Consider the following 26,215-nt stretch of genomic DNA (forward strand, 5'->3'; position numbering starts at 1 on the left):
ATATTGTAGTTTCAGAAATTTACTTTTCAATTAAGAGCAATATTTGCTCCCTGAAATTGATTTTCAGTGGCATTTTCACCTTACCTTACCTAAAATTACAATAGAAATACAAATAATATTAATGTAATTGTACAGTAATATCATAAGAAAAAGAATTTGATACATTTATAAACAATTTCTCTGAGAAATGTAATCTTATTTTTCATGTAATAATATGTTTATCTAAGCCTAGAATAGAATGTTAAATCAGATGTTATAAAGCACAGAAGAACTCATGGAGGCATTTTTTTGTCTGCACATTCTGAATTTCAGGGGAATCTTTGTCCCTTTTTTAAATTTTTGCCCCGAGCCCCCATGAGTTTCTGAACCTGTTATCAGAATCAGAATGAGCTTTATTGCTAAGTATGCTTACAAATACAAGGAATATGTCTTGGTGACAGAATCTTACAGTGCACAAAAAATAAAAAGTAAATATTTTTATTATAAATATATTATAAAAAATAATAAGAAATAAAATCGAATAAAAAGTGAATAGAAATGATAAGTACTGTATATATCTAAATACACAATAAGACTATATATGTATATACAAATACAAATCTGTTATATACAGATGCAAGGGAATGTATGGCACAAGAGGTAGTGTATGTTGGATTAATAGAAATGGACTAAGCTGTGTATTGCTCATAATTATTGCTCAATGAGGCAGTTCATGAGATGGATAGGGAAAAAACGGTTTCTGTGCCTGATGGTTCTGGTGCTCAGTGCTCTGTAGCGCTGTCCAGAAGGCAACTGTTGAAAAAGGTAGTGGTTTGAGTGAGTGGGGTCTAGAGTGATTTTTCCATCCCTTTTCCTCACTCTTGAAGTATACAGTTCTTAAAGGGAGGACAGGGGGCAACCTATAATCCTCTCAGCAGTCCGAATTGTCCTTTGTAGTCTTCTGATGTCTGATTTCATCACTGAACCAAACCAGACAGTTATTGAAGTGCAGAGGACAGACTCAGTGACTGCTGAGTAGAACTGTTTCAGCAGCGCCTGTGGCAGGTTGAACTGACTCCACTGCTGCCACAGTGATGTTTAGAATGTTTAGCGTGGTCAATGTTGGGGTGTTCCTCCTAAAGTCCACTATCATCGCCACTGTTTTGAGCATGTTCAGCTCCAGGTTGTTTTGATTGCACCAGTGAGCCAGCCGTTCAATCTCCCTTCTGTATACAGACTAATCATCATCTTGGATGAGGCCAATGACAGTTGTGTTGTCTGCAAACTTTAGGAGCTTGACAGAGGGGTCCTTGGTGGTGCAGTCATTGCTATACAGGGAGAAGAGTAGTGGGGAGAGCACACATTCCTGGCGGGCACCAGTGCTGATCATACATGTGCTGTCTAAATATTTAAAATACTGTCTCACTAGCTGCTGCCTGTCTGTCAGAAAGCTGGTGGTCCACTGACAGATAGATGTGGGAACAGTTGTTATTATGATCATTAATTACTCATAGCTTGATATAAGACTTTGGTTATACCACCCACCCGCATTATATTTCAATACTATCAAGTACTCATAGTTTTCATAAGTAGGACTCATAAATCAAACATGGTGTCAGTGCTCTGTGCTTTTTAATGGCTGATGAATGCTTTAAATACAGTTTATGTTGTCTGAGAGGCTATCGGGAACTGTCACTCCAGAAATGAATAATGCTGACAAATGTTCTCTATTATTGTGGAAATGTGGTAGACAATCAAATACATTGTTCTAACATTATTGGTCTGTATTATGGTGAGAAAAGATAAGAGTTTTCTCAATTTCATTGTTGTGTAATTATCATCTGGATAAAATTCCAACCTGCACCAGCTTGCCGCTTCCAAACATCAGAGCACTCATTATGTGAGCTCTTGAGGGGATAATCATCCTTGCCGTTTGTTATGAAAGCTTTGACCAATTATGCACAATTCAGTTGTTATTTTCTGCCTTTGTCTTGTTCAAATGTCACAACTAAATATGCGCTTGTTCTTGATGTAGCATTTCAGGCTTGTTTGAAGGAAGCGCTGGTGTTGAAATGTGCAGTTTTACCAAAGGTAAAACTACTCATTATAGGACGAGATCCAAGCGGTAACAATGTAATGAACAGTACAGAACTCACAGACAAATGACGACCTGACAACATTGTCACATGACAAATGGCGGCACCTCACTCTCTTGGACATGCTCTCTTCCTTTCCTGATTGATGCCCAGATGCTTATCAAAATGTAATTAAAGTAGAATCTCATTAACTATAACAAACATGTGAAGTTCAATGCCAATACCCCAAGCAGAAGTTGAACATGAACAGGAGAGTCTTGGCAAATGGGTCATAAATGGCAGTGAATGCACATTTACAAGAAAATAATGAGCAATAAATATCCTGTGGGGAAACTGGCTCATCCAGAACTGTTCACACATCACTAGCCTATTCTTGTCGGTACTGCTGATGGAGCAGACTGTGAGTCCACCAGCCAGACATGTTCACAAGTCCCTGCGGTAGAGTCCAAACCAAGTCTCAAGACTTTGAGGTGAGGTCGAATTCAAGTCTCAAGTCTTTCAAGGCCAAGTCTAAGTAAAGTCTTTAGTCACAAGTCCAAGTCAAGTCCTACTTATTTTTTTGGCAATAGTTAATTAACACCAGTGGATTAGTTGAATAAACCCTGTAGGTCTATAAGGCCAATTCAATTTTGAAATATTAAAACTGATTACTTTTAGGGATTGTCTCGTTAATTTATTCAAAACTCATAGTTACCTTTGCTCTGGTGAATTCAGTGAACCTGCAGACAATGAACAACGACTGCATTATAGACTTGTAATGTTTAACATTTAAAACAAGACTTAAACCATCATTGGGATATAATCCTGAGGTTTAGACAGGGAAAGAAATAGAATACAATTAGCGTAGATGCCATTCACTTTAAAGTAGACTTGATATGAGGTGTCACTGTTTGAAATAATGTGTATAAATTCCAAGTTATGAAATTGAGTTTACATACATTTTTTGTACAAAGCTCTAAAATAGAACTGTCACCTTAAGAGATTAACGTGCATCTCACAGACTCGCACAACTGTTGCAGTTCATTTATTAATGAGAGAGAAGACTTATCATATCTGTCTGTGCTGTGTGTGATTAAAATTAATATTTCATTCAACTTTTTTATCTGACTGTAAATAGCAGAAAGGATATTAAAAGACATGTTATTCAATGAAAGTGGAGTGTGTGGATGTCATCTTTGATGGACACACATTGCACAGAAGAAATGGGCCATTCTAATTTCAAGCACTTTTCTACTGAGCCCCGAACATGAGTATGTTTTATTAATTTGTTCCTGCAATTTGATGAATCCATCATCACTTTACTCTGTATTGAAGATACATCTATGGCTGCTGTTATCAATAGCGGTTGGGTTTCCAAACTTTGCAACTTGAGCTTTTACGATCATCTTCACTAAAGTTGCTTGTTATTTTAAGATGGAGTAATGCCTGTTTCCCAAACCAGCACGTAGATTGCTCGCTATAAAGTAGAACTTAACTGCTTTGTTATGAGAGCTGTCCAGTCCAAATTTGCACTGATCTCTTTGGCCAATATGTGTCCAGGAGTTTGTCTTCTCAAAATGAAAATAATGTGGAAATACTAACAAACATGGAAGTTGCCTGTAACCATAATGATTGCTGTAGAAAGACAGAGATTCAAATGCATTGATGCTCAATCATAGAAATGAATGTTGAGTGACTCAATAAATGCATGTAATACGATGTGAATCATTAGGGGGTGTAACTTAAAGTTTTGTTACTTTAGCTGGAAACTGAACAAATGCACCCAGGACAGGATTAAAATGATGGGATTGAGTTGTAAAAAACCTGCCTTGTAAAACATGAAGAATGAAGAATAGGAGGAGGAAGAGCATGAGGAAATCTTTATACTATATTATGTGTCTTGTATATTTAGACCTCGTGTTACATGCACAGACTGTGGAGACTGCCTATTGATTTCATAGCGATTTTTTAACTCTATTTTAATCCTCTGAAATAGTTTACAATGGCTTTCCAATCATCAAAATATATTAATCAAATTTATTAAATGTCCCATTGTCTTTGATGAAGAGTGAAATATTCCAGAAAGATGTGTTTAAGTTGCGCTTAATGGACTTAAGATTGTGTAAAGTAGTCAATGGAAAGGAGGAGGCGAGAACCAGCTTTTCAACATAAATAATGGTGTGGCATGGCGGAGGGCGGGGACGGGTCGTGATCATACACACCCGGTCCCTTATCAGGCTCATCAAGCCTCCGAGAGGGATAAAGGCCGATGAGAGACGGTGGTGCGACGAGAGAGAGATCATTAACGGACATGTCCGTAAACTATCTCTCTATCCCGCACAATCCTCCGCAGTCGACATCCCTCTCGGAGGCTTGATGAGCCTGATAAGGTACCGGGTGGGTATGATCACAACCCGGCACCGCCCTCCGCCCTGCCACAGATTGGTTCAAAGCTCTCGTTAATTTACAAACGCTTTTACGCACTTCTTAGAAGATGGGAGCAAGAGTAATAAATGGAAGAACAATTGTCACATTAATTTAAAATGAGGTCATGAAATAATAAAATTTGGCAATGATTTACTGTATCTAAAATGAAGGAACGAATTAATAAAACATTGTATCAAATTAACTAAAATAAGGGAACAAATTAGTACAATGTGGCCAGGATTTAACAAAAACCAGAAAACAAATTAATAAAATGTGCTCATGATTTAATAAGTCATGGGAACTATTTCTTAATTTGAGGCCACAAAATTCATATTTTTTCCCCTCAAGTCATGTGTGGGGCTCTGTACTTTCAGCAAAACATTTGTTTTCACAGCGTGAAAGCCTGGCTCACCTTTTTTTGGGTAAGTTTTCAAATGTCTCATGAAGATATAGTTGTGCTAGCATCTTTTATGTTCATTCCACTTGTTTTACATACAGCGTTCCATTTATTGCTATTATACTGAATGTTTTTGAATCCAAAAGTTATGATAAAGTTCATTTCGATGATGTCATCGCGTCAAAGCGAAGATTTCTTAAACAGCTCGCCGTGCAGCTGGATACTGGATTTCCTGTCAGGCAGACGTCAGGTGGTTAGAATGGGCAGCAACATCTCATCACTGACCCTCAACACTGGAGCCCTGCAGGGCTGTGTTCTCAGCCCACTCCTGTATTCCCTGTACACACATGACTGTGTGGTAACATATAGCTCCAATGCCATCATTATGTTTGCTGACAATACGACGGTGGTAGGTCTGATCACTGACAATGATGAAACAGCCTACAGAGAGGAGGTGCACTCTCTGACACGCTGGTGTCAGGAGCACAACCTCTCCCTCAACATCAGTAAGACCAAGGAGCTTGTAGTGGACTTCAGGAGGAAATCACCATTAATGGAGCACCGGTGGAGAGAGTCAGCCACTTCGAATTCCTCGGGGTCCACATCACTGAGGATCTCACATGGTCCGTCCACACTGAGGCCGTTGTGAAGAAGGCTCACAAGCACCTCTTCTTGCTGAGACGGCTGTGGATGTTTGGAATGAACCACCACATCCTCATATGGTTCTACATCAGCACTGTAGAGAGCATCCTGACTGGCTGCATCACTGCCTGGTACGGCAATAGCACCGCCCACAACCGCGAAGCCCTGCAAAGGGTGGTGCGAACTGCCAGACATATCATCAGAGGTGAGCTTCCCTCCCTCCAGGACATATATAACAGGCGGTGTGTGAAAAAAGCTCGGAGGATCATCAGAGACTCCAGCCACCTGAGCCATGGGCTGCTCTCACTGCTACCATCAGGCAGGCGGTATCGCAGCATCAGGACCTGTACCAGCCAACTACATGACAGCTTCTTACCCCAAGCAATCAGACTTTTGAGCACTTGATCTCTCATGATCAATATACATCAGCATTGCACTTTATCCAGATCGGAATATAACAGCCTGTGAATGTAACAAAAAAACTTTGGGATGTACACAACTGCTGTGTGTACATTGGTACACATACCACATATTTTTGGAAAGCAAAAATTCTTGTGATTGTATTTATATAAACCATTTTAAGATACAATCACAACAGCAGGTACAATCTACTTCTTTTTCAGACCACCAACATTTAAACAAACAATAACTGTACTCTGACCTTTCAATTGACACCTCATTTGACCCAATAGGAGACCCAATAGTATAGCCAATGAAATTCTGAAAATAATGATATGTGGCTTTAGTGGGAAGTTTTGAAGATGCATCTAAGAAGTGCGCAAAATTGGCTTGCCATTACCAAGTGTTTTGTGTGTCCGTGCGTAAAAGCTGAAGAGTATAATTTTGGAACTGTTGACACTTTTGGAGCTTGAAATATGGCGAAACGGATGATGAAAACAAGATATTCACTCCTGGATGTGGTACAAAAATGCACTCGGCGTGAAAACGTCCAGTCTGGACATGAAGTATCTGAAAAAAATACAGATGATTCACCATATATTGACTCCGAGGCAGAGGAAATGTTTATGGAGGGAGGAGACATTACTCTGGACAAGTAAGTATTTTCTTGTATTTTATAACATATATTACTGTATATTCCACATAAATAAGCTTTAGTTTGAATAATGAATACACATTTTGTAATTACCTTTTGGCGTGTGTTTCCCCAATGAGTGTCTTGAACTGTTTGGGTGAGTTGTTTGTATTTGTTTGTGCGTGTATGAAGTTTTAATTTATTGTTTGTTTTAGATCTAGCTCTATTGGCATTGTATAAAGATGTTTTAAATTGCCAAAGTATGCAGTATTTACAGTAAATACACATACACAAATACATATTTATTTACTCAAAAAGAAAAACTATATATATATAAGTTGAATATATGATTGTGGCATGTGTGAATTTTATTACGCCTTTGTTTCATTATTTGTTTCAGATCTAGCTCTATTGGCATGGTATACAGATGTTTCACATTGCCAAAGCATACAGTATTTACAGTAAATATGCATACATAAATACATATTTACACACTCGAAAATAAAAACTAATATATTATATATATATATATATATATATATATATATATATATATATATATATATATATATATATATATATATATATAAGTTGAATATTAGTTGTGTTTGTGTGTGTGTGTGTGTCTTGGTTTTACTCCTGACCATTGGGGGAGGTGTGTGTGTGTGTGTGTGTGTGTCTGTCTGTCTGTTTCATTGTGTGAATTGCTGAGATGTGAGGAAGCAAGCTGTAAAAAGGTAGAATACAGAAGAGATGATGTGTATTTTTTTATATAAACAAATATTCCACCATAGCACTTGTTTTGACTCTTTTATATGCACAACGTTTAGTTTCAAGAAGGGAAAAAGCACTCTAATGTGTTTATGCTTCAGTTACTCTGTGTCAGCAATACTAATAGTGGATCTGGATATGGGATATTATAGCTCTAAGTGTCATCTTTCATTAAAGCCCAAAATTATGACTGTACGTTGAAGCGTTCAAAAGCAGTAGCCTTTTTATCTTAGGTATATGGCCATGGTTACCAAGGGTCCTTTGAAGTATCCAAAAGGCACTTTTGTAAAGCGTCTGGATGTACCCTTAGAAAAACATGTGCAAAATATATATTTTTTGTGGTATTTTTACAAAATTTGAACTTGGACTAGGTAAGGCTTCATGCTGTGGTCCCATTGTCAAGTCAAGTCAAGTACATTTTATTTGTATAGCGCCTTTCAAAACACACATCATTTCAAAGCAGCTTTACAGAAGATCAGGCAACAGACGATAAAACTGTAATGTCTATAATATCGAATAATCTTCGTGTAATTAGATAAAATACAATTGCTATTCCTGTTAAAAAATAAGTAATTAAATAATAATTGTATTAATAATCCCAGTGAGCAAGCTGAAGGCTTATATAAAATAATATAAGCATAGATGCAATTCAATTTATTGCAGAGTTATAAATCATGAACAATGTTTCTGGTTCCAGCAGACTAAACTAAAGCAGCCTAATTGTGGGTTGGAGGATAAATTAGGTGTATGCCTGGCTAAATAGATGAGTCTTTAGTCTAGACTTAAACTGAGGGAGTGTGTCTGCATCTCGAACAGTGTTAGGGAGACTATTCCATAGTTTAGGAGTCAAATATGAAAAGGATCTACCTCCTTTTGTGGATTTTGATATTCTAGGAACTATTAACAGGCCAGAATTGTGCGATCGTAATCAACGTGATGGAATATAGCGTGGTAGAAGGTCACTTAAGTACTGTGGAGCTAGACCATTCAAAGCTTTGTACGTAGTTAACAGAATGTTTTAATTAATATGGAATTTAACAGGTAGCCAATGTAACGATGATAAAATGGGGCTAATATGATCATATTTCCTGGTTCTCATTAGCACTCTGGCTGCTGCATTTTGAACCAATTGAAGTTTATTTATTGAGCTTGCTAGACATCCTCCCAGTAATGCATTACAATAATCTAGGCTTGAGGTCATGAACGCAAGAATTCATTTTTTGGCATCAGCAACATAGAGCATGTGCCGTAATTTAGCAATATTTCTTTGGTGGAAGAATGCTGTTCTACAAACATTGGTAATATGATTTTCAAAGGACAGATTGGTATCAAATATAACACCTAAGTTCTTTGCTGTTGAAGATGATGTAACAGTACATCCATCGAGAGTCAAATTATATTGTAGAGTTTTTTGGTCCAATAATTAGTAACTCTGTCAGAATTGAGTAGAAGGAAATTTTTGGCCATCCAATCTTTTATTTCATTGACACACTCTGCTAATTTGGATAATTGTGAAATTTCATCAGATTTTGAAGAAATATAAAGTTGTGTATCGTCGGCATAGCAGTGGAAACTTATTCCACGATTCCTGATAATATCTCCCAGGGGAAGCATATACAAGCATATACATATGCAGAGGCCCTAAAACTGATCCTTGTGGCACTCCATATTTTAATTTTGTTTGGTCTGACAATTCCTCATTTACATAGATAAAGTGGTAGTGGTCTGCTAAATATGACCTAAACCATGCTAATGCAACTCCACAACTGCCAACATAATTTTCTAGCCTATTCAAAGAATGTCGTGATCTATCGTGTCGAATGCAGCACTAAGATCTAAAAGCACTAGAAGAGAAATGCAGCCGTGATCAGATGATAAGAGCAAGTCATTTGTAACTTTGATAAATGCAGTCTCTGTACTGTCGTGAGGCCTAAATCCTGACTGAAATTCTACATATATACTATTTCTCTGTCGAAATTAACATATTTGTGAGGAAACTACCTTTTCTAGTATTTTTTTACATAAACGGGAGATTTGAAATCAGTCTATAATTAGCCAGTTCTCCAGGATCAAGTTGTGGCTTCTTAATAAGTAGTTTGATAACTGCCATTTTAAAGTTTCTTGGGACATGTCCTAACCATAGCGAGGAGTTAATAATATTAAGAAGAGGTTCTGAAATTGCAGGAGATACCTCTTTTAAGAGCTTAGTTGGTATAGGATCTAATAAACATGTTGTGGCTGTTGATGTTTCGATAAGTTTTGTTAGCTCTTCATGACCTATGACAGTGAAGGATTGAAGTTGCACGTGAGGAAAATTATTAGACACGGTTTTCTGAGGTGCTATGACAGATGATTGCATAATTCCAATTTTATTTCTAATTATTTCAATTTTGTTTGTGCTGCGACGTAATATCTGGTTCTGTTGAGGCTTTATTCCTAACCAATTTAGCCACTGTACTAAATAAACACCTAGGATTGTTGTGGTTATTTTCTATGAGTTTTACTAAAATATGCTGACCTGGCAGCTTTTAGTGCCTGTACTATCCTTCCATGCACCACGATATACATCTAATTTTGTATTTTTCCACATGCGCTCCATTTTCCGAGCAGCTCTCTTGAGAGCATGAGTGTGATCATTGTACCATGGTGCAGGGCTTATTTCTTTAATGTTCTTTAATCGAAGTGGGGTGACAATATCAAGAGTGCTAGAGAAGACTGCATTTATATTTGTTGTTATATCATCAAGTTCTTCTCAGCTTTGGGTTTTATTAAGTGTATGAGATAGATCTGGAAGAATATTAGTGAAGCTATCTTTAGTGGTCGAAAGAATAGTTCTACCTGAACAATAGTGTGGTGTAGATTGAGTAACATTAGCTGATTGCAGCGTACAAGAGACGAGGTAATGATCAGAGATGTCATCGCTCTGCTGCAGAATTTCTATATTATCAGCATCAACTCCATATGACATAATTAAATCTAGCATATGATTATGACGATGAGTTGGTCCTGCTAAATTTTTTCTGACTCCAAGAGAGTTGAGAATATCCATAAATGCTATGTTATCTATGTGAATGTTCAAGTCACCAACAATTAAAGCTCTATCTACAGTAACTACAAGATCTGATAAAAAATTAGCAAATTCACCAAGGAAATCAGAATAAGGCCCGGGTGATCTATATGTAACCGGCAGAGTAACGGCCGTAGCAGGGTTGTCCTTCTGTGCTCGCCGTATTCCTCTTCCCCTCAGCCACGCCCTCTAGTTAGCTTGTAAGCAGCTAGTTATTCATTAGTGTCAATAGCACTTTGTATAAAACCGGCACATCAGGTGGAAAACGGAGTAATCCCTTAGTTTGTACGTCCTCTTTACACTGTGTTCGCTGTGCTGTTGCCTATGAAGGATGTGTGACGGTGTACCAGACGCTTCCGGGTAGTACAGTGTTGATCTATCGAAGGTCTTGGCTGGAAGACGCCATGCACGCGCGTACTGTCACTGCCTATGGGAATGCGAGTTGAGGTTTGCAGGCGGGGGAGATAACCGGGGAGCCCCATTTCTGTTTATGTTGAGTGTTGTATCGCTGGAGAAAGATTGTCACTGCTGTTTTGCCTTTTGTGAATTTAATGTAATTGTAGCTTTTGCCTCATTTTGTTTTGTCTTTATTTTTGTTACTTTTGTTTTCTGTCTGATCTGGCCTAAACATAGGCTTGGTTGGTTTTTGTTACTTTATTCTCCTTCCTCTATTTTGTTGTATGTCAGCAATAGGTGTGGTATTGGCTGCCCCATTAGTTTGCTGTGATAATGCTAACATCTAGCTCTGCTTATTCCTGATCCAACCAGAGTGTTGAAGCTCTTTGTGGAGTAGGTCGCCGGATTGGAGTCCTCCTCTTCACCCATCGCACACAGTATTTGTAGTGGTAATGTGCACCTCACTATTTGCAGTGATCACTTTTTATAGTATCTGTGCCTATGAGTGTGTGTGTGGGCGTGTTTGCGTGAATAGGCAACATAATCAGCAGCACGGGTGGTGTGTCGGTCTCACTCTTCTTCCATGACAGGTAACCCCTTCCAGACAGCTGATCCCTTGAAGCCATTATTATTTGTGTGGTGATATTCCTAGTGGCAGCCACTACCCCCATTTTGCTGGCCTATGGGGCTTAATCTGTATTGCCTCACACTATGTTGAGAAAACAAACTCCAGGCTGTTTTTATTGAATTACTTGTTAAAAAATATTGTTATATTTTTATATTGAAATATCACATCTCTGTCATTAATTCATTAGCTGTGTGGGAGAGCCCTCTTGGTTAAATGTTGGTGTGAAAGGCCCCAGGTGGCGTAGTCGAGCACTCTAGAGTCCATAACTTTGTCCCATGACTCCTGTGTTTGGTCACATATACATTGTAGCAAGGACAAAAGAAAACAGAGATGTTTTATTTATATCTGACGGTTTCAAAATACATACATTTATATCCTGTCCTCTGAGTAACACCAAACACTTCACTGTAAATTGTAGCAACACCTCCTTCTTGACCCTTCATTCAAGGCTCATGTTTATAACAATAACCTAGGGGAGTAGATTCATTTAAACTAATATATTAATCCGTTTTAAGCCAGGTTTCAGTCAAACAGTGCGCATCCAATCTATGATCTGTAATCATTTCATTAACAATTATTGCTTTGGTAGAAAGAGATCTAATGTTTAGTAGCTCTATTTTGATTTGATGTGTATCTTTAATTTGTTTATTTTGTTGAAGTTTCACCTTAATACAATTTTTTCTAAATTATTTAGTGAGAGTTTTGTGTTTGGTAGTTCGGGGAACAGACACAGTCTCTATGAGATATCTAGGAGATACTGTCTCTGTGTGTTGTAGTTTATGTGACTTGTGTGACGTCTCAAGGCAGCTAGCAGATGTTCGAATTAACCAGTTTGTCTGCTTCCTGACCATGGCCCCAGTTAGTCAAATTCTATCATTATTAAGACTATGAGCCAAATTACTAGAGAGGAGAGCGGCACCTTCCCTGTAGGGATGGAGTCCGTTTCTTTTTATGTCTACCCCAAAAACTCTTCAAAATGTCTATAAATCCTATTTTATTATTCAGACACCACTCAGACATCAAGCCATTCAGTGACACTAATCTACTGTAAACCTCGTCACCAGGACGAGTCTGACATCATTTTTGCAAATTCACACACCTCTTTAACATTATCTTTAGTGATCTCCGACTGCCGAAGCCGGACATTGTTAGTGCCGACATGGATAATATGTTGAAGCCACCAGTCTGTGTTATTTCAACTTCATAAAAAAATTTATAATAAATAAATAAATAAATAAATAAAATCTTATTTAAATCCTGGCAAAGAACTAGACTACCCATGATACTAAAGAGAGATCCACCAATCAGAATATCTCTGCAAACAAACTGTGGCAAAAGAGCCCAGTAGCGACCTCCCACTTTCATGACACATTGTAAAACCACCTATCTTTGTATATAGCTGAAAGTTTTACAATTAAATTAAAGTTAATTGTTTCTATACTTATAATCAACAACTTCAAATCAATAATTTTGTTTTCAATTACATCATTAGCAATGCTTCATGGTGTTGTAATTCATTTCCTTATTAAAGATCCAAATCTTGTACATTGTTGTGTAATGTGGTGTTTTGGTTCATGGCTTAAAACTATTTTATGAATAATTTATGAAATTCCTCTGGAATTTTTTTTTTATGGATCCAGTCTCATTAAATTTACGTGAACATTGCAATGTTTTTGCAAAACTGAAATAACATGCTTCATTACACATTTGGCTGCAGTTTTCAAGTGAAATTTCCAGATGGGGTGCCAAAACCAAGCAAAATGAGGTTGAGATCAGACAAGGTTTTTAAGATACATTTTATACAGAGGTTTTTATAAGTCAAACATACCTCTTAACCTAAAACTTTAAACAAAACATAACCAAGAGTGTCTGTAAAGATAAATTAGAGTTTAACAAAACATCCTTACCTTTAACCAACACCTAAACCTAAACAACAGTATTTTAAAATGCAAATTCTAAATAAAATAAAATAAAAATATAAATTTACTGAAGCAACCTCATAATTTTATGTCACTTCTATGCCATTTTCTATTTTGTGCGCCTTTGGCTGGGTTCGGACTGCAGTCGTCAGGACCAAAGTCCAATGCTCTATAAAGTGAGCTACCATACAAGCTAATGGTGTATGTATAAGTGTGTATAAGTAGGTGAGTCTGTAATACAGGTGTTTTTACAATAAATCTACACTTTAACTCGTACAGTCATCTTCTTTTGTTTTTGGTGATTCACATTCTTCGTGCATTTCGCAACCTGCTGGGCAGGGAAAAGAATTTATGGTAATAACAGACTCATGTTGATCTGTTTCTCACCCACACCTATCATATCATTTCAGAAGATATGGATTTAACCACTGGAGACTTGAGGGTTAATTTTACTTTCATTGTGAGGAAATACAGAGCTGAAACATACTTCTAAAAATCTTTATTTGTGTTCTGCTGAAGAAAGAAAGTCATACACATGTTGCATGGCGTGAGGGTGAGTAAATGATGAGAGAATTTTCATTTTTGGGTGAACTATCCCTTTAAAGAGAAACTGTTTTACAAGTTCAAAGTCAGCTGATTGAATGGAAATGTACTGTAATGTGTTAGCATTATATAATTCAAAGCACTTCAAAGTAAAACTATTATGTCACTCTACAATGAAGATGAGGTGCTAAAAGTTACGTTTTTTTTTAATACATTGTGTAAAATGTCCCTACTTCCTGACAGATATTACTAAAAGAGGTGTCCTGAGAAACCACACCTGTCTCTGTTACAGTCTAAAGTCACCATTATACTTCTGGAGAAACTGAAGAAAGAATGAGTGTGAGGTTATTTCGAACAAAATCTGAAAAAGAAGGTGCTATTAACTGATGCATACCTGTATAATGGCCACATATAGCATGTTCCCCGTCTGTCACTCACTCGACGTTGTGTCGATGAGTTGACACTAGGGGTCGCTCCTGCGGAGCCCAGACATCTCTGATTTTGAGAAAAGGCCAATGAGAATTGGCGTGTGGAATTTGCATGCCACTCCCCCGGACATACAGGTATAAAAGGAGTGACGCTGCTAATACACATCAGATATCTTCTTCGGAGCCGAGAGAGCAGTCACAGAGCTGAATTCCTGTGCCATTCATTCATCTCTACAAGCTGTTGGTTTTACGGCGCTTTCCAGTTGTTCTCCCTCTCGCACACTATGTTGTGCTGAGCACACACCCCTGGGCGCTTCAGCAGCAGAAAAAGAGCTCACGGAGTGAATAACTTCGTTTATATATATATTTATATTCCCATATACATACATATATATATAAAAACACAAATAAAAGAGTATATTTCTCTAAAAGAGTGGCGCTAACGGTGAAGTGTCTTTTTCAAGATGTCTTTCCGTTTGTGTGTATTTCCTGGTTGCGGTCGTTGTCTCTCCCCGTCTGATGGCCACGATTGCTGCCTCTCGTGTCTGGGTGCTACCCACGCAGAGTCAGCGTTTGTGGATGGTTCATGCCCTCACTGCGAGGGCATAGCCATGGCTACGTTGCGGTCACGGCTCGCCCTCGTAAGAGCGCAAGCCACCCCAGCCGCTCCCCGACTCGGTCCTTCTACCCACGGGTATGCGGCAGTGTCGGCTAGTGCTGGGGGCGATATGGGGACCTCAGTGGGAACCTCTCCGCCGTGTATAACTCCACGGACCTCCCACTCCCCGTCACGCTCGTTTGCTCCAACTGAGTGCTGGAGCGCGGTTGCCGGTTCGCTTCACAGCGGACCCTCGATCTCGTTCAGAGCACCTGACGACGATGAGATCTCGATCGTGGCATCGGAGAGCGGGTTCGTCATGTCTGACGCTGAGGACTCGGCTGGTCTCCCACCCTCGGGTGTGGCAGCTCAGTCGCAGGAGCTGACAGCCATGCTTGCCCTGGCAGCCGCGAGTGTCGGGTTGGAGTGGAATCCCCTGCCCCCGAGACTCGACAATTGGTTCCTGGGGCCAGAGCGCCGCTTACAGCCACGCTCCGCCCCTGTTCCTTTCTTCCGGGAGGTGCACAAGGAGCTCACGCGCTCGTGACAGGCACCTTTTACTGCCCGCACACGAGCGGTGAGCTCCTCTGCTCTTACTACCATCGACAGCAGGGCGGCAAGGGGCTACACGGCGATTCCCCAGGTGGACCAAGCGGTCGCGGTGCACTTATGCCCGCAAAACGCCTCCACCTGGCGGAACCGCCTGAGGCTTCCGTCCAGGGCCTGTAGGCTGACGTCGTCTCTGACGCTAAAGCCTACAGCGCCGCTGGGCATGCCACCTCCGCCTTGCATGCCATGGCACTCCTGCAGGTGCACCAAGCCAAGGCACTTAGAGAACTACACAAGGGTAGTCCTGACCCGGGTCTAATGCAGGAGCTGCGCTCGGTGACCGACTTCGCCCTCCGGGCAAAGAAGGTCACAGCGTGTGCTCTCAGGCAGGCCCTACAGCACCCTGGAACCGGATCTCCTTCTTCCACGCGCCCAGCCATGGCACAATCCCGCCCCCGAGTCGACGGTCTTCGCGGGCCACGAGGACAAAATTCTTCCTCCCCATCCCAGGCTGTTCCGGGAGCAGTCACAAGGAGCCAAGCAAGTGCTTCGATGTCCCTAGACTCAGCACCCCATGCTCTGCCCCGTCGCGATGCCCGGCCTGCCGGTACGTCTGACACTATAGTCCCCTTGGTCCTTGGTTTGCTGATAAGGACCGTCCGACTCGGCTATGCGATTCAGTTCGCCAGGCGCCCGCCCAGGTTCAACGGCGTCCGCTCCACCATGGTGAGAGGCGAGAACGCCGCTGCCTTGCATGTGCAGGTCTCCAGGCATGACAGATGCCTTCCAACGGTGCTGGGGCTTCATATGCAGCGGGCAATCAGTCGCCGGCCCTTGGACTGCCTGTACTACTTGCCCTGAGGAGGCTTTTGCCGTTGATCCGGGGCAAGCACGTGTTGCTCCGGACGGACAACAATGCCTCGGCGGCGTATATCAACCGCCAAGGCAGTCTACGTTCTCGCCGCTTGTCACAACTCGCCCTTTGGAGTCAGCACCGACTCAAGTCGCTGCGAGCCACTCACATCCCAGGCTACCTCAACAGCACAGCGGGCGCGCTGTCGTGGCAGGTTACATCCAGGGGATAGTGCCGGCTACACCCCCAGGTGGTTCAGCTGATCTGGAGTCGATTCGGCCAAGCGCAGATAGACCTGTTCGCTTCCCCGGAATCCTCCCATTGCCCACTTTGGTACTCTCTGACCGAGGCCCCCTTCGGCACAGATGCCTTGGCACACAGCTGGCCAGGGGCTTCGCAAGTATGCGTTTCCCCCAGTGAGCCTACTTGCTCAGACGTTGTGCAAAGTCAGGGAGGACGGGGAGCAGGTCCTCTTAGTGGCCCCTCATTGGCTCTCCCGGATTTGGTTCTCGGACCTCACGCTCCTCGCGACATACCCCCCTTGGCGAATTCCACTGAGGAAGGACCTTCTTTCTCAGGGACAGGGCACCATCTGGCACCCGTGACCAGACCCCTGGAATCTCCATGTCTGGCCCTTGGACGGGACATGGTAGACTTAGGTGGCCTTCCACCCGCGGTGGTAGACACAATCACTCAGGCGAGAGCCCCCTCAACGATACGCCTTTACGGCCTGAAGTGGCGTCTGTTCGCTTAGTGGTGTTCTTTCCGTGGTGAAGACCCCCAGAGATGCGCAGTTGGATCAGTGCTTTCCTTTCTGTGGGAAAAGTTGGAGGGCCGGCTGTCCCCCTCCACCTTGAAGGTGTATGTAGCAGCTATATCGGCACATCATGATGCAGTGGAAGGTAAGTATTTAGGGAAGCATGATTTGGTCATCGGGTTCCTGAGAGGCACGAGGAGGTTAAACCCCCCCCAGGCCACGCCTCGTTCCCTCGTGGTACCTCTCCATGGTCCTTCGGGGCCTTCGGGGTACTCCCTTCAAGTCCCTTGAGTCAGCAGAGCTAAAGGCGCTCTCTCTGAAGACTGCCCTCCTGATGGTGCTCACCTCCATCAAGAGGGTAGGGGACCTGCAGGCGTTCTCTGTTAGCGAACTGTGCCTAGAGTTCGGTCCGGCTTACTCTCATGTCATCCTGAGACCCCGACCGGGCTACGTGCCCAAGGTTATCACGATCCCTTTTAGGGATCAAGTGGTGAACCTGCAAGCACTGCCCCAGGAGGAGGCAGACCCAGCCTTGGCCTTGCTGTGTCCGGCGCGTGCTCTTTGCATCTAATTGGACTGCACGCAGAGCTTTAGAAGCTCCAAGCAGCTCTTTGTTTGCTTCGGCGGACAGCGGAAGGGAAGCGCTGTCTCCAAACAGAGGATCGCCCACTGGGTCTTCGATGCCATCACAATGGCATAACATGCCCTAGCACGTGCCGCCCCCTGCTGGCCTACGAGCCCATTCTACCAGGGGTGTTCGTGGGCATTGTTCATGGCACCTCTCTAGCAGACATATGTAGAGCCGCGGGTTGGGCAACGCCTAAAACCTTTGCAAGGTCCTAGGTGCCTGCCAGATAGTTATGTGACGGCTTGCTGCGCTGGCTACGAGGCACACAGAGGTTTGCCCGTCTCGCACCGCCAGTCTGCGTAACTCGGTGTAAATAGTTTCTGCCACAATTTGCACAGGGGTGAAGATGCTTTTGTTTAATATTTACACTTAGTGAAAATAGCATCTGCCTATTTTTACTTATATCATGTAAATTGTATTCATATAATGAGGAATGTAGTCATTAATAACTTGTTATTAATTTATTGTCACATTAGTTAATGATTCATATTTGTTGTCAGGACATTTTGTCTCATTTTTAAATTCTACTCTATTTGTCATCCCCAGAGATGTTGGCAGTGTCTAAATGTTCACAAACATTCTAGCTCAGAGCGAAGAACAAATAGGAACTTTGAGTGTATCGAAGCCTTTAGGCCATGTAAATGTACATTTTCAGCACATTTGTTGCAAGTTTGCCAGAACTCTCGATTTTTTTTTTAATGATATGTATTTTGACTGACAGCTGACTCGTGCAGCTGTCATTTTTTCTTCCAACCTAGTGTTTTTCACATTCAAGCCACTTTCATGCAAATAAATGTCTAAATATGACATTTTGACCCATTGTCTTTTAATTTGCATGACACTCTCAATGCATGCAGAAGTCAAATTAAATCCTTTTTCATTAGATTGAAAAGCTTGTCAGGTAGCAATCTGGAATTCTGCTGCTATTTGGCGCAAGACGCTTTTGTCATTGTAATTATATGTTGTCATCACAGATTTCACATTTTTTATTCAGTACCATTCCCAGAATGCAAAAGATATAAATTATTACAGTTTTGAGACACTGGACTGTGACAGGTACAGAATAACTGAACCACCTTTGAAAAATGTGCAATCCATAAAAAATGGGAAGAGGGAAGTGAAGAAAGAGTCATTCTATTAAACAAAAAGCTATAAAACACATTTTATAGTCTGCATTTAGTATAACTTCGGCAGTGTCTCTTATCTTTTCTGTTCAACAGTCATGTCTGTTATACATTCACAAGTTATTTATTAATAGCTAGGCATATGGTTGTGGAAGTACCCTAGAAAAGTACTGCTAGTCATGACCTGCTGGTCATCAGTCCAATGCAAGTTAAAAAGAGTTCAGAACTGGTGGATGCTCTTGGGTCCTTTCATAATTGCCAAAACAATACACTGCAAATAATCAGCTTAGCCAATGGAGGCCTTTGAAATACAGGCTTCAAGTCATCCTTAGCAGGGGCGGAGCCAAGAGTTTTTCATAGGGGTGGCAGGGTCCAATGTTCAGTCAGAGTGTGGGGGGGGGGATGTTCTTATCATCGTGGGGTGTGTTATTTGTATTGTTGGTGTGGTTGGGGGTGGTGGTTGTACCCAAGAAAAAAATTTCACCTGGCCATCCCCTAGCTTTGCCCCTGGTTCTCAGTGAGAGGGAAAGTGACTTGAAATTTGTTGCACTGCTGAAAATTGGTATAGTCACCAATTTCCATATCTTTTGGATTTGTTATTTAGGGGCAGATTCATTAAGAATGAATTTCAGCTAGTAACAGTGCTGTTCCCCTTCTGTCACTCACTCGACGTTGTGTCGAATTGCGTCTCTCTCTCTGCACACTGTAGAGTTCACGCCCCTGGGTGCTTCGACAGCGCTTTCTTTCTGTTTAAAAGAGTGTCTCCTCATAAAAGAGATGGTATTTCCTCTAAAAGAGTCTGAGTTTTCCACTCACAAAAGAGCAATACAAAGCGGGTTTGAAAGTCCTTTTCAGGAAGGACGCGTCTTTTTCAAGATGCCTTTCCACCCCTGTGTTGTTCCTGAATGTGGTCAGTTTCTCTCCAAGAACGACGGCCACAGATGCTGCCTCGTGGCCCTGGGTAGCGATCACACTGAGGCGGCATTCCTGGATGGTTCATGTTCTCACTGCGAGAACATGACCATAGCAACGGTGCGGTCGCGGCTCTCCTGAATGCCACTTCAGCCGCCCCCTGCATCGCTCCTTCTTCCCACAGGATTGAGGACGATCCAGCTGGCGACGGGGATGATGACGGGCTCGGTTTTGCCGGGTAAATCCCCACGAACCACCAGCCCCCCGACACGCTCGTGTGCTTCCGTACGGCCTCGAGATGAGTGCGACTCCCCTCGCAGCTAGCCGGCATTCTCCCTCGAGCCCCCAGACTTGGATGATGACATCACCGCTGCATCGGAGAGCATCCAGGCATCTGACGCGGATGACTCGACCAGCCCGCCCAGTCGGAGGCGGACGCACAGATGGCCAACATGCTTGCCCGGGCTGCCTTGAGCGTGGGCTTGGACTGGAACCCCCCGTCCTCCCCACAGCCTTCGCGGCTTGACGACTGGTACCTCGACTCCGGGCGCCGCTCCCAGCCACGCACCCCCGGTACCATTCTTCACGGAAGTGCATGACGAGCTGATGCGGTCATGGAGGGCACCTTTCATCCCCTCTCAAGACCTTTTGGGTCTTCAGAGGCCCCCCTCTGAGTCGCTTGATTCAGTCGAGATCAAGGCCTTCTCCCTGAAGAAGGCCCTCCTGATCGCGTTAGACTCCATCAAGAGGGTTGGAGACCTGCAAGCGTTGTCTGTCAGCGACACCTGCCTGGAGTTCGGTCCGGCGCTTTCTCACGTTATCCTGAGACCCCGACCGGGCTACATGCCCAAGGTTCCTACGACCCCTTTCAGGGACCAGGTTGTGAACCTGCAAGTGCTGCCTTGGGAGGAGGCAAACCCAGCCCTTTTGTTGCTGTGTCCGGTACATGCTTTTCGTACCTATTTGGACCGCACACAGAGCTTTAGATGTTCTGAGCAGCTCTTTGTCTGCTTTGGCGGACGGCGGAAAGGGAACGCCGTCTCCAAACAGAGGTTAGCCCACTGGGTCGTTGATGCTATTGCCTTAGCCTATCACACCCAGGCCATGCCTGACCCCTTGCGGGTTTGAGCACACTCTACTAGAATGTCTGCTACCTCCCTAGCAGACATCTGCAGAGCAGCGGGCTGGGCAACACCCAATACCTTTGCTAGGTTTTACAATCTGTTGAGTCGATCTCGTCCCGTGTTTTGTCAGGTCCGAGCTGGTAGAACTCGTAATGCAGCACAACCGTCCGGGTGTTCCACTTGCACCTTGTGCCCTTCACCAAGTTGATCAAGTGCGCCTTCTGTCCCAGGTCAGCCACTGAGCGTCGCTACCTGGATGTTTCTCCTCCCTAACCCGCTGGCCCGTGAATTCAGCAGAGCAATTCACGGCCAGACCCACTATGAGTCTCAAATGCTGTGTACTGGGGTTGGGCTCCAGAGGCATAGTTCCCTCTTCAGGCTAACTCCCCGTGATGTATTTTCCGTGGTACAGTCTCCCTTGTCAGAGGTCCCGCGTTTCCCCCGGGCAGTCATGCTGCTTTGGCCGCCAAGCTTGTAGAGTCCCCCCTCGTTAGGCTGGACCTACCACCGCGCCATATCCCACGTCAGGCTTCACAACCCTCGTGGTGTATTTGCCACGCAGTAGCTCCCCCTAAAACTGGGTAGGGCGTGGCCTTCGCAGGGTCTTTCTCCCCTGAAAGAATAGGAAATTTGCGCCGATAGGCTGATTGCGCCTGCTAAAATAGATTGTGGGTGGTTAGTGAATAAGACACAGGTTTTTGCACTGACCACGTGCAAAAGTGGCGCAACTGTTTAGTGAATCAGACCCTTAGTGTTTTACCATGACATGCACTGGTTCAAATGGTACTGATAGAAGCAAATTCTGACTAATATCCATAGCATCAGATGTGAACACATTTAAACTACTGCTTTCATTTAAAAGTGGACTTACTCCTATGCTTTGGATCATTGTCTTGCTGCATATTCCAGTTGCGCTTTTCCTTTAGGATTTTCTGGTAGAGAGCAGAATTTATCTTTCCCTCCATTATTGCAATTCACCCTGGCCCTGAAGCAGCAAAGCATCTCCACACTACCACCACTATGCTTGACCAAAGGTATGATGTTCTTTTTGTGGAATTCAGTGTTTGATTTACACTAGATGTAACGGGACCCCTGTCTTTCAAACAGTTCCACTTTTAAACTCATCAGTTCACAGAACATTCTCCCAAAAGGTTTGAGGTTTAATGGTTTTTTTTTTTTTAATTCAGACAAGCCGTAATGTTCTTCTGGGTTAACAGTGGGTTTTCGCCACAACACTCGTCCATGGATGGCATTTTTGGCCTGTGTCTTTCTGATAGTGGAATCATGAACACTGACCTTTATTGGTGTGAGAGAGGCCTGCAGTTCCTTGGAAGTTGTTCTTGGCTTTATTGTCACTTCCTAGATGAGCCAATGCTGTGTGCTTTTGGAGGAATTTTTGAATTTTTCTCCATTTAAATATTATGGATCTCACTGTTTCATTGTAGACCCAGAGCCCTTGAAATAGCTTTGTAACACTTCCCAGACTGATGTTTTCATTCACTTTTTTCTGTAATTTATTTCAATCATGGCATAAGCCAGCTTCATGCAGCTGAAAAAGTTCTATTTAGGATTTTATTTGATTTAACAGGATTGGCAGTAATCAGACCTGGGTGTGTCTAGTCCAGCTGAACCCCATTATGAATGCTGTTTCAAAGATTTGGGGATTTAGTAAATAAGGGCACAAACACTTTTTCCACACATGCCCAGATGGTGTTGGGCAACTTTTTTGCCTCAATAAATAACATTATCATTTAAAAAAATTTATTTTGTGTTTACTCAGATTGCCTTTGTTTTATGTTACATTTTGTTTTATTTATTATTTGGACAACTAATGAAAAACCCCAAAATCAGTATCTCAGAAAATTTGAATATTGTGAAAAGGTTCAATATTGAAGACACCGAGTGCCACACTCTAATCAGCTAATTAACTCAAAACACCTGCAAAGGCCTTTAAATGGTCTCTCAGTCTATTTCTGTAGGCTACACAATCATGGGGAAGACTGCTGACTTGACAGCTGTCCAAAAGTCGACCACTGACTTCTTGCACAAGGAGGTCAAGACACAAAAGGTCATTGCTAAAGAGGCTGGCTGTTCACAGAGCTCTGTGTCCAAGCACATTAATAGAGAGGCGAAGGGAAGGAAAAGATGTTTTAGAAAAAAGTGTACAAGCAATAGGTATAACCGCACCTTGGAGAGGATTGTGAAACAAAACCCATTCAAAAATGTGGGGAGATTCACAAAGAGTGGACTGCAAAAGGAGTCAGTACTTCAAGAACCACCATGCACAGACGTATGCAAGACATGGGTTTCAGCTGTCGCATTCCTTGTATCAAGCCACTCTTGAACAAGACACAGCGTTAGAAGCATCTCGCCTGGGCTAAAGACAAAAAGGACTGGAGTGGTCCAAAGTTATGTTCTCTGATGAAAGTAAATTTTGCATTTCCTTTGGAAATCAAAGTCCCAGAGTCTGGAGGAAGAGAGGAGAGGCACAGAATCCACGTTGCTTGAAGTACAGTGTAAAGTTTCCACAGTCAGTGATGGTTTGGGGTGCCATGTCTGCTGGTGTTGGTCCACTGTGTTTTCTGAGGTCCAAGGTCAACGCAGCCATCTACCAGGAAGTTTTAGAGCACTTCATGCTTCCTGCTGCTGACCAACTTTATGGAGATGCAGATTTCATTTTCCAACAGGACTTGGCACCTGCACACAGTGCCAAAGCTACCAGTACCTGGTTTAAAGACCATGGTATCCCTGTTCTTAATTGGCCAGCAAACTCGCCTGACCTTAACCCTATAGAAAATCTATGGGGTATTGTGAAGAGGAAGATGCGATACGCCAGACCCAACAATGCAGAAGAGCTGAAGGCCACTATCAGAGCAACCTGGGCTCTCATAACACCCGAGCAGTGCCACAGACTGATCGACTCCATGCCACGCCGCATTGCTGCAGTAATTCAGGCAAAAGGAGCCCCAACTAAGTATTGAGTGCTGTACATGCTCATACTTTTCAGTTGGCCAACATTTCTAAAAATCCTTTTTTTGTATTGGTCTTAAGTAATATTCTAATTTTCGGAGGTACTGAATTTGGGATTTTCATTAGTTGTCAGATTTAATCATCACAATTAAATGAAATAAACATTTGAAATATACCAGTCTGTGTGTAATGAATGAATATAATATCCAAGTTTCACTTTTTGAATGGAATTACTGAAATAAATCAACTTTTTGATGATATTCTAATTATATGACTAGCACCTGTATATACAAAAACAGAAAAATCAGGATGGGGCAAATACTTTATCACAGCACTATATATATATATATATAAAATCAGATGTAATTAACTAAGTTGACCGTATTCTCTTGTAAGTTTCTCTATCCATACATACTGACATGTTACATGTACGTCTAACTGAGGTTCCCGCTGCTGGGCAAAACACATACAGTGTTGCCTCTATACTAATATTTCCTTCAAACCCAAGAGGGGGTAAATTGCATTTTCCATTTTTTTTTCAAGTGACAGATTAGTCAACTCCTTTTTATCCCTGGTAGGCACGACTGTCATGCAGAAACTCAGTGTCACCTAATCTTTTTAAATTTCCCTTTTGACAGCACTTGTGTCACTGCTCTACCTTACATTGAATAACGATATCTTGCTGACGCCAGCTCTGTTTGAAATTCAAAAGCATGAATGCCGGGTCAGGATAATGAAGGCTTCTTTTGTGTTTTATCAAGCTAATTATCTTAATTTCACTCCTATTTGTTTAGTTTAAACTAGAAAATAGTTCTCACAACACAAAGCAATATGCAATATGGCCACTTTTAGCGTGCCCACCCAGGCTGCCACAAAATTAATTTTTTATGTTCTTGTTCAGATCTTTTCTGAGCTATGTCTCCTTACCTTGCTGTCTATTATTAATGCTAACTTGCATCAGATTGGCGTTGCTTTGATTCACACTTCTTACTCCTTAGTTTTTTCCCTCTTACAAACATGCTAATCAGAGCTCCACCGTACACTTCATTAACTATAGCAGATCATTGATCATTGATCAACAATGATCTTTGTTATTGGCAACATTTGCTGTAGTTGCTAGAATTTGATAAAAATTGACATTTTGTTTTGTTGCTAAATATATGCAGTGTTGTCAATATTTTTCTGTTAAAAGCCATGCATATTTTTGAGGATTTCTTCGAATTTGAATTACTTAATTTAATGTTATGAGTGTAAAAAATTCTAAATGTCTCATTTGTATATTTCTGTGAAATATTCTCTATTTGAAATAGAAAATTAATCACAGACATAAGGGAGATCGGGGCTAGTTGTCACGGGGGAAGTTGTAACAAAGGCTATATCTCAGTAATTATAAGGTTTTGAATCAAAGTACTATTTGGAGATGTTTATCAGAATCTGCTGCTCTTTTCCAGCCATTAAAATTAGATGTGCACAAGGAACAACTGTGGTCACCATTTACTTTCATTATTTGTAAAAGAGCAGCTTGAACATTCTGCTATAACTACACAAGAATGAAACTCTCCCTTTTACTGGAGAGTAATTATAATTGGTGATATCTCTTTTTCTTTCTCAGACTCGAGTCTCCCACACGTTCACTGTACATGGAGGCCCCTAAAGGTGTGAAAATAGAAGCTGATGCAGGTGATTTCCAAGCAACCTGCAGGAGTGATTTGCGGCTGGAGTCTAAAGATGGAGAGGTAACTGACCTCTGTTGTCTGCAAGGTGTCCAAATGCTGCTCATGCTAATGGGTGTGATGCTATAGCTGATCTGCTCTGTGTTGTGACACTGCCATCTGCTATTAGTCATCATCAAAACAAGTGTTCCATCTGCATCCATATGTTCTCTACTCATCTTCAGAGGGAGACAGAAGTTTAACTAAACATTCATGCTACATTGCGTCGATGACAGTAATCTGACACAAATATCCTTGATCAAATATATACAGACTGATTATGCAATGATAAATGATGTGTTGATCTTTTAAGAGGCACAGTTGGATTTTGATGGCAGCTGTAATGCATTTTAAATGATCACCATATGTCTTTAAATTAATGAAACATATATTTGCAGCTGTATGTCTAGCCTGATCTAATTATAATACATTGCTATTTGTACATAACATTTAAATATGCATATTTGTACATTTGGATAGTCACTTAAATGTACAAAATGTGACAGACTCTAACATGTAAACATTTGTACATAATGTAATTACAGATTTAGAAATGTAAAATTATTTATACTTGGTTTTGCCAACTGTGTAGAAACAATTTGACACACTGTATTTCAGAGTGAAGCAAGAGATAAAAAGAAAAAGGATTTATTGATTAAATTGTGAAAAGAAGTATCTATATG

General features: G+C 41.8%; 1 protein-coding gene across 6 annotated transcripts in view; it reads left to right on the top strand.

Moving 5' to 3' along the window:
- Positions 1–26,215, top strand: part of LOC127624630 (delta-sarcoglycan-like) — a 430,073-nt gene that overhangs the window by 394,331 nt on the left and 9,527 nt on the right. For all 6 annotated transcript variants that reach the window (XM_052099430.1, XM_052099433.1, XM_052099434.1 and 3 more), the window contains one exon: positions 25,433–25,556. In XM_052099430.1, coding sequence (XP_051955390.1) covers positions 25,433–25,556 — 124 coding nt within the window. The remainder of the gene's footprint in view (positions 1–25,432; positions 25,557–26,215) is intronic.

Source organism: Xyrauchen texanus, chromosome 31 (assembly GCF_025860055.1).
Source record: "Xyrauchen texanus isolate HMW12.3.18 chromosome 31, RBS_HiC_50CHRs, whole genome shotgun sequence".
NCBI lineage: Eukaryota > Metazoa > Chordata > Actinopteri > Cypriniformes > Catostomidae > Xyrauchen > Xyrauchen texanus.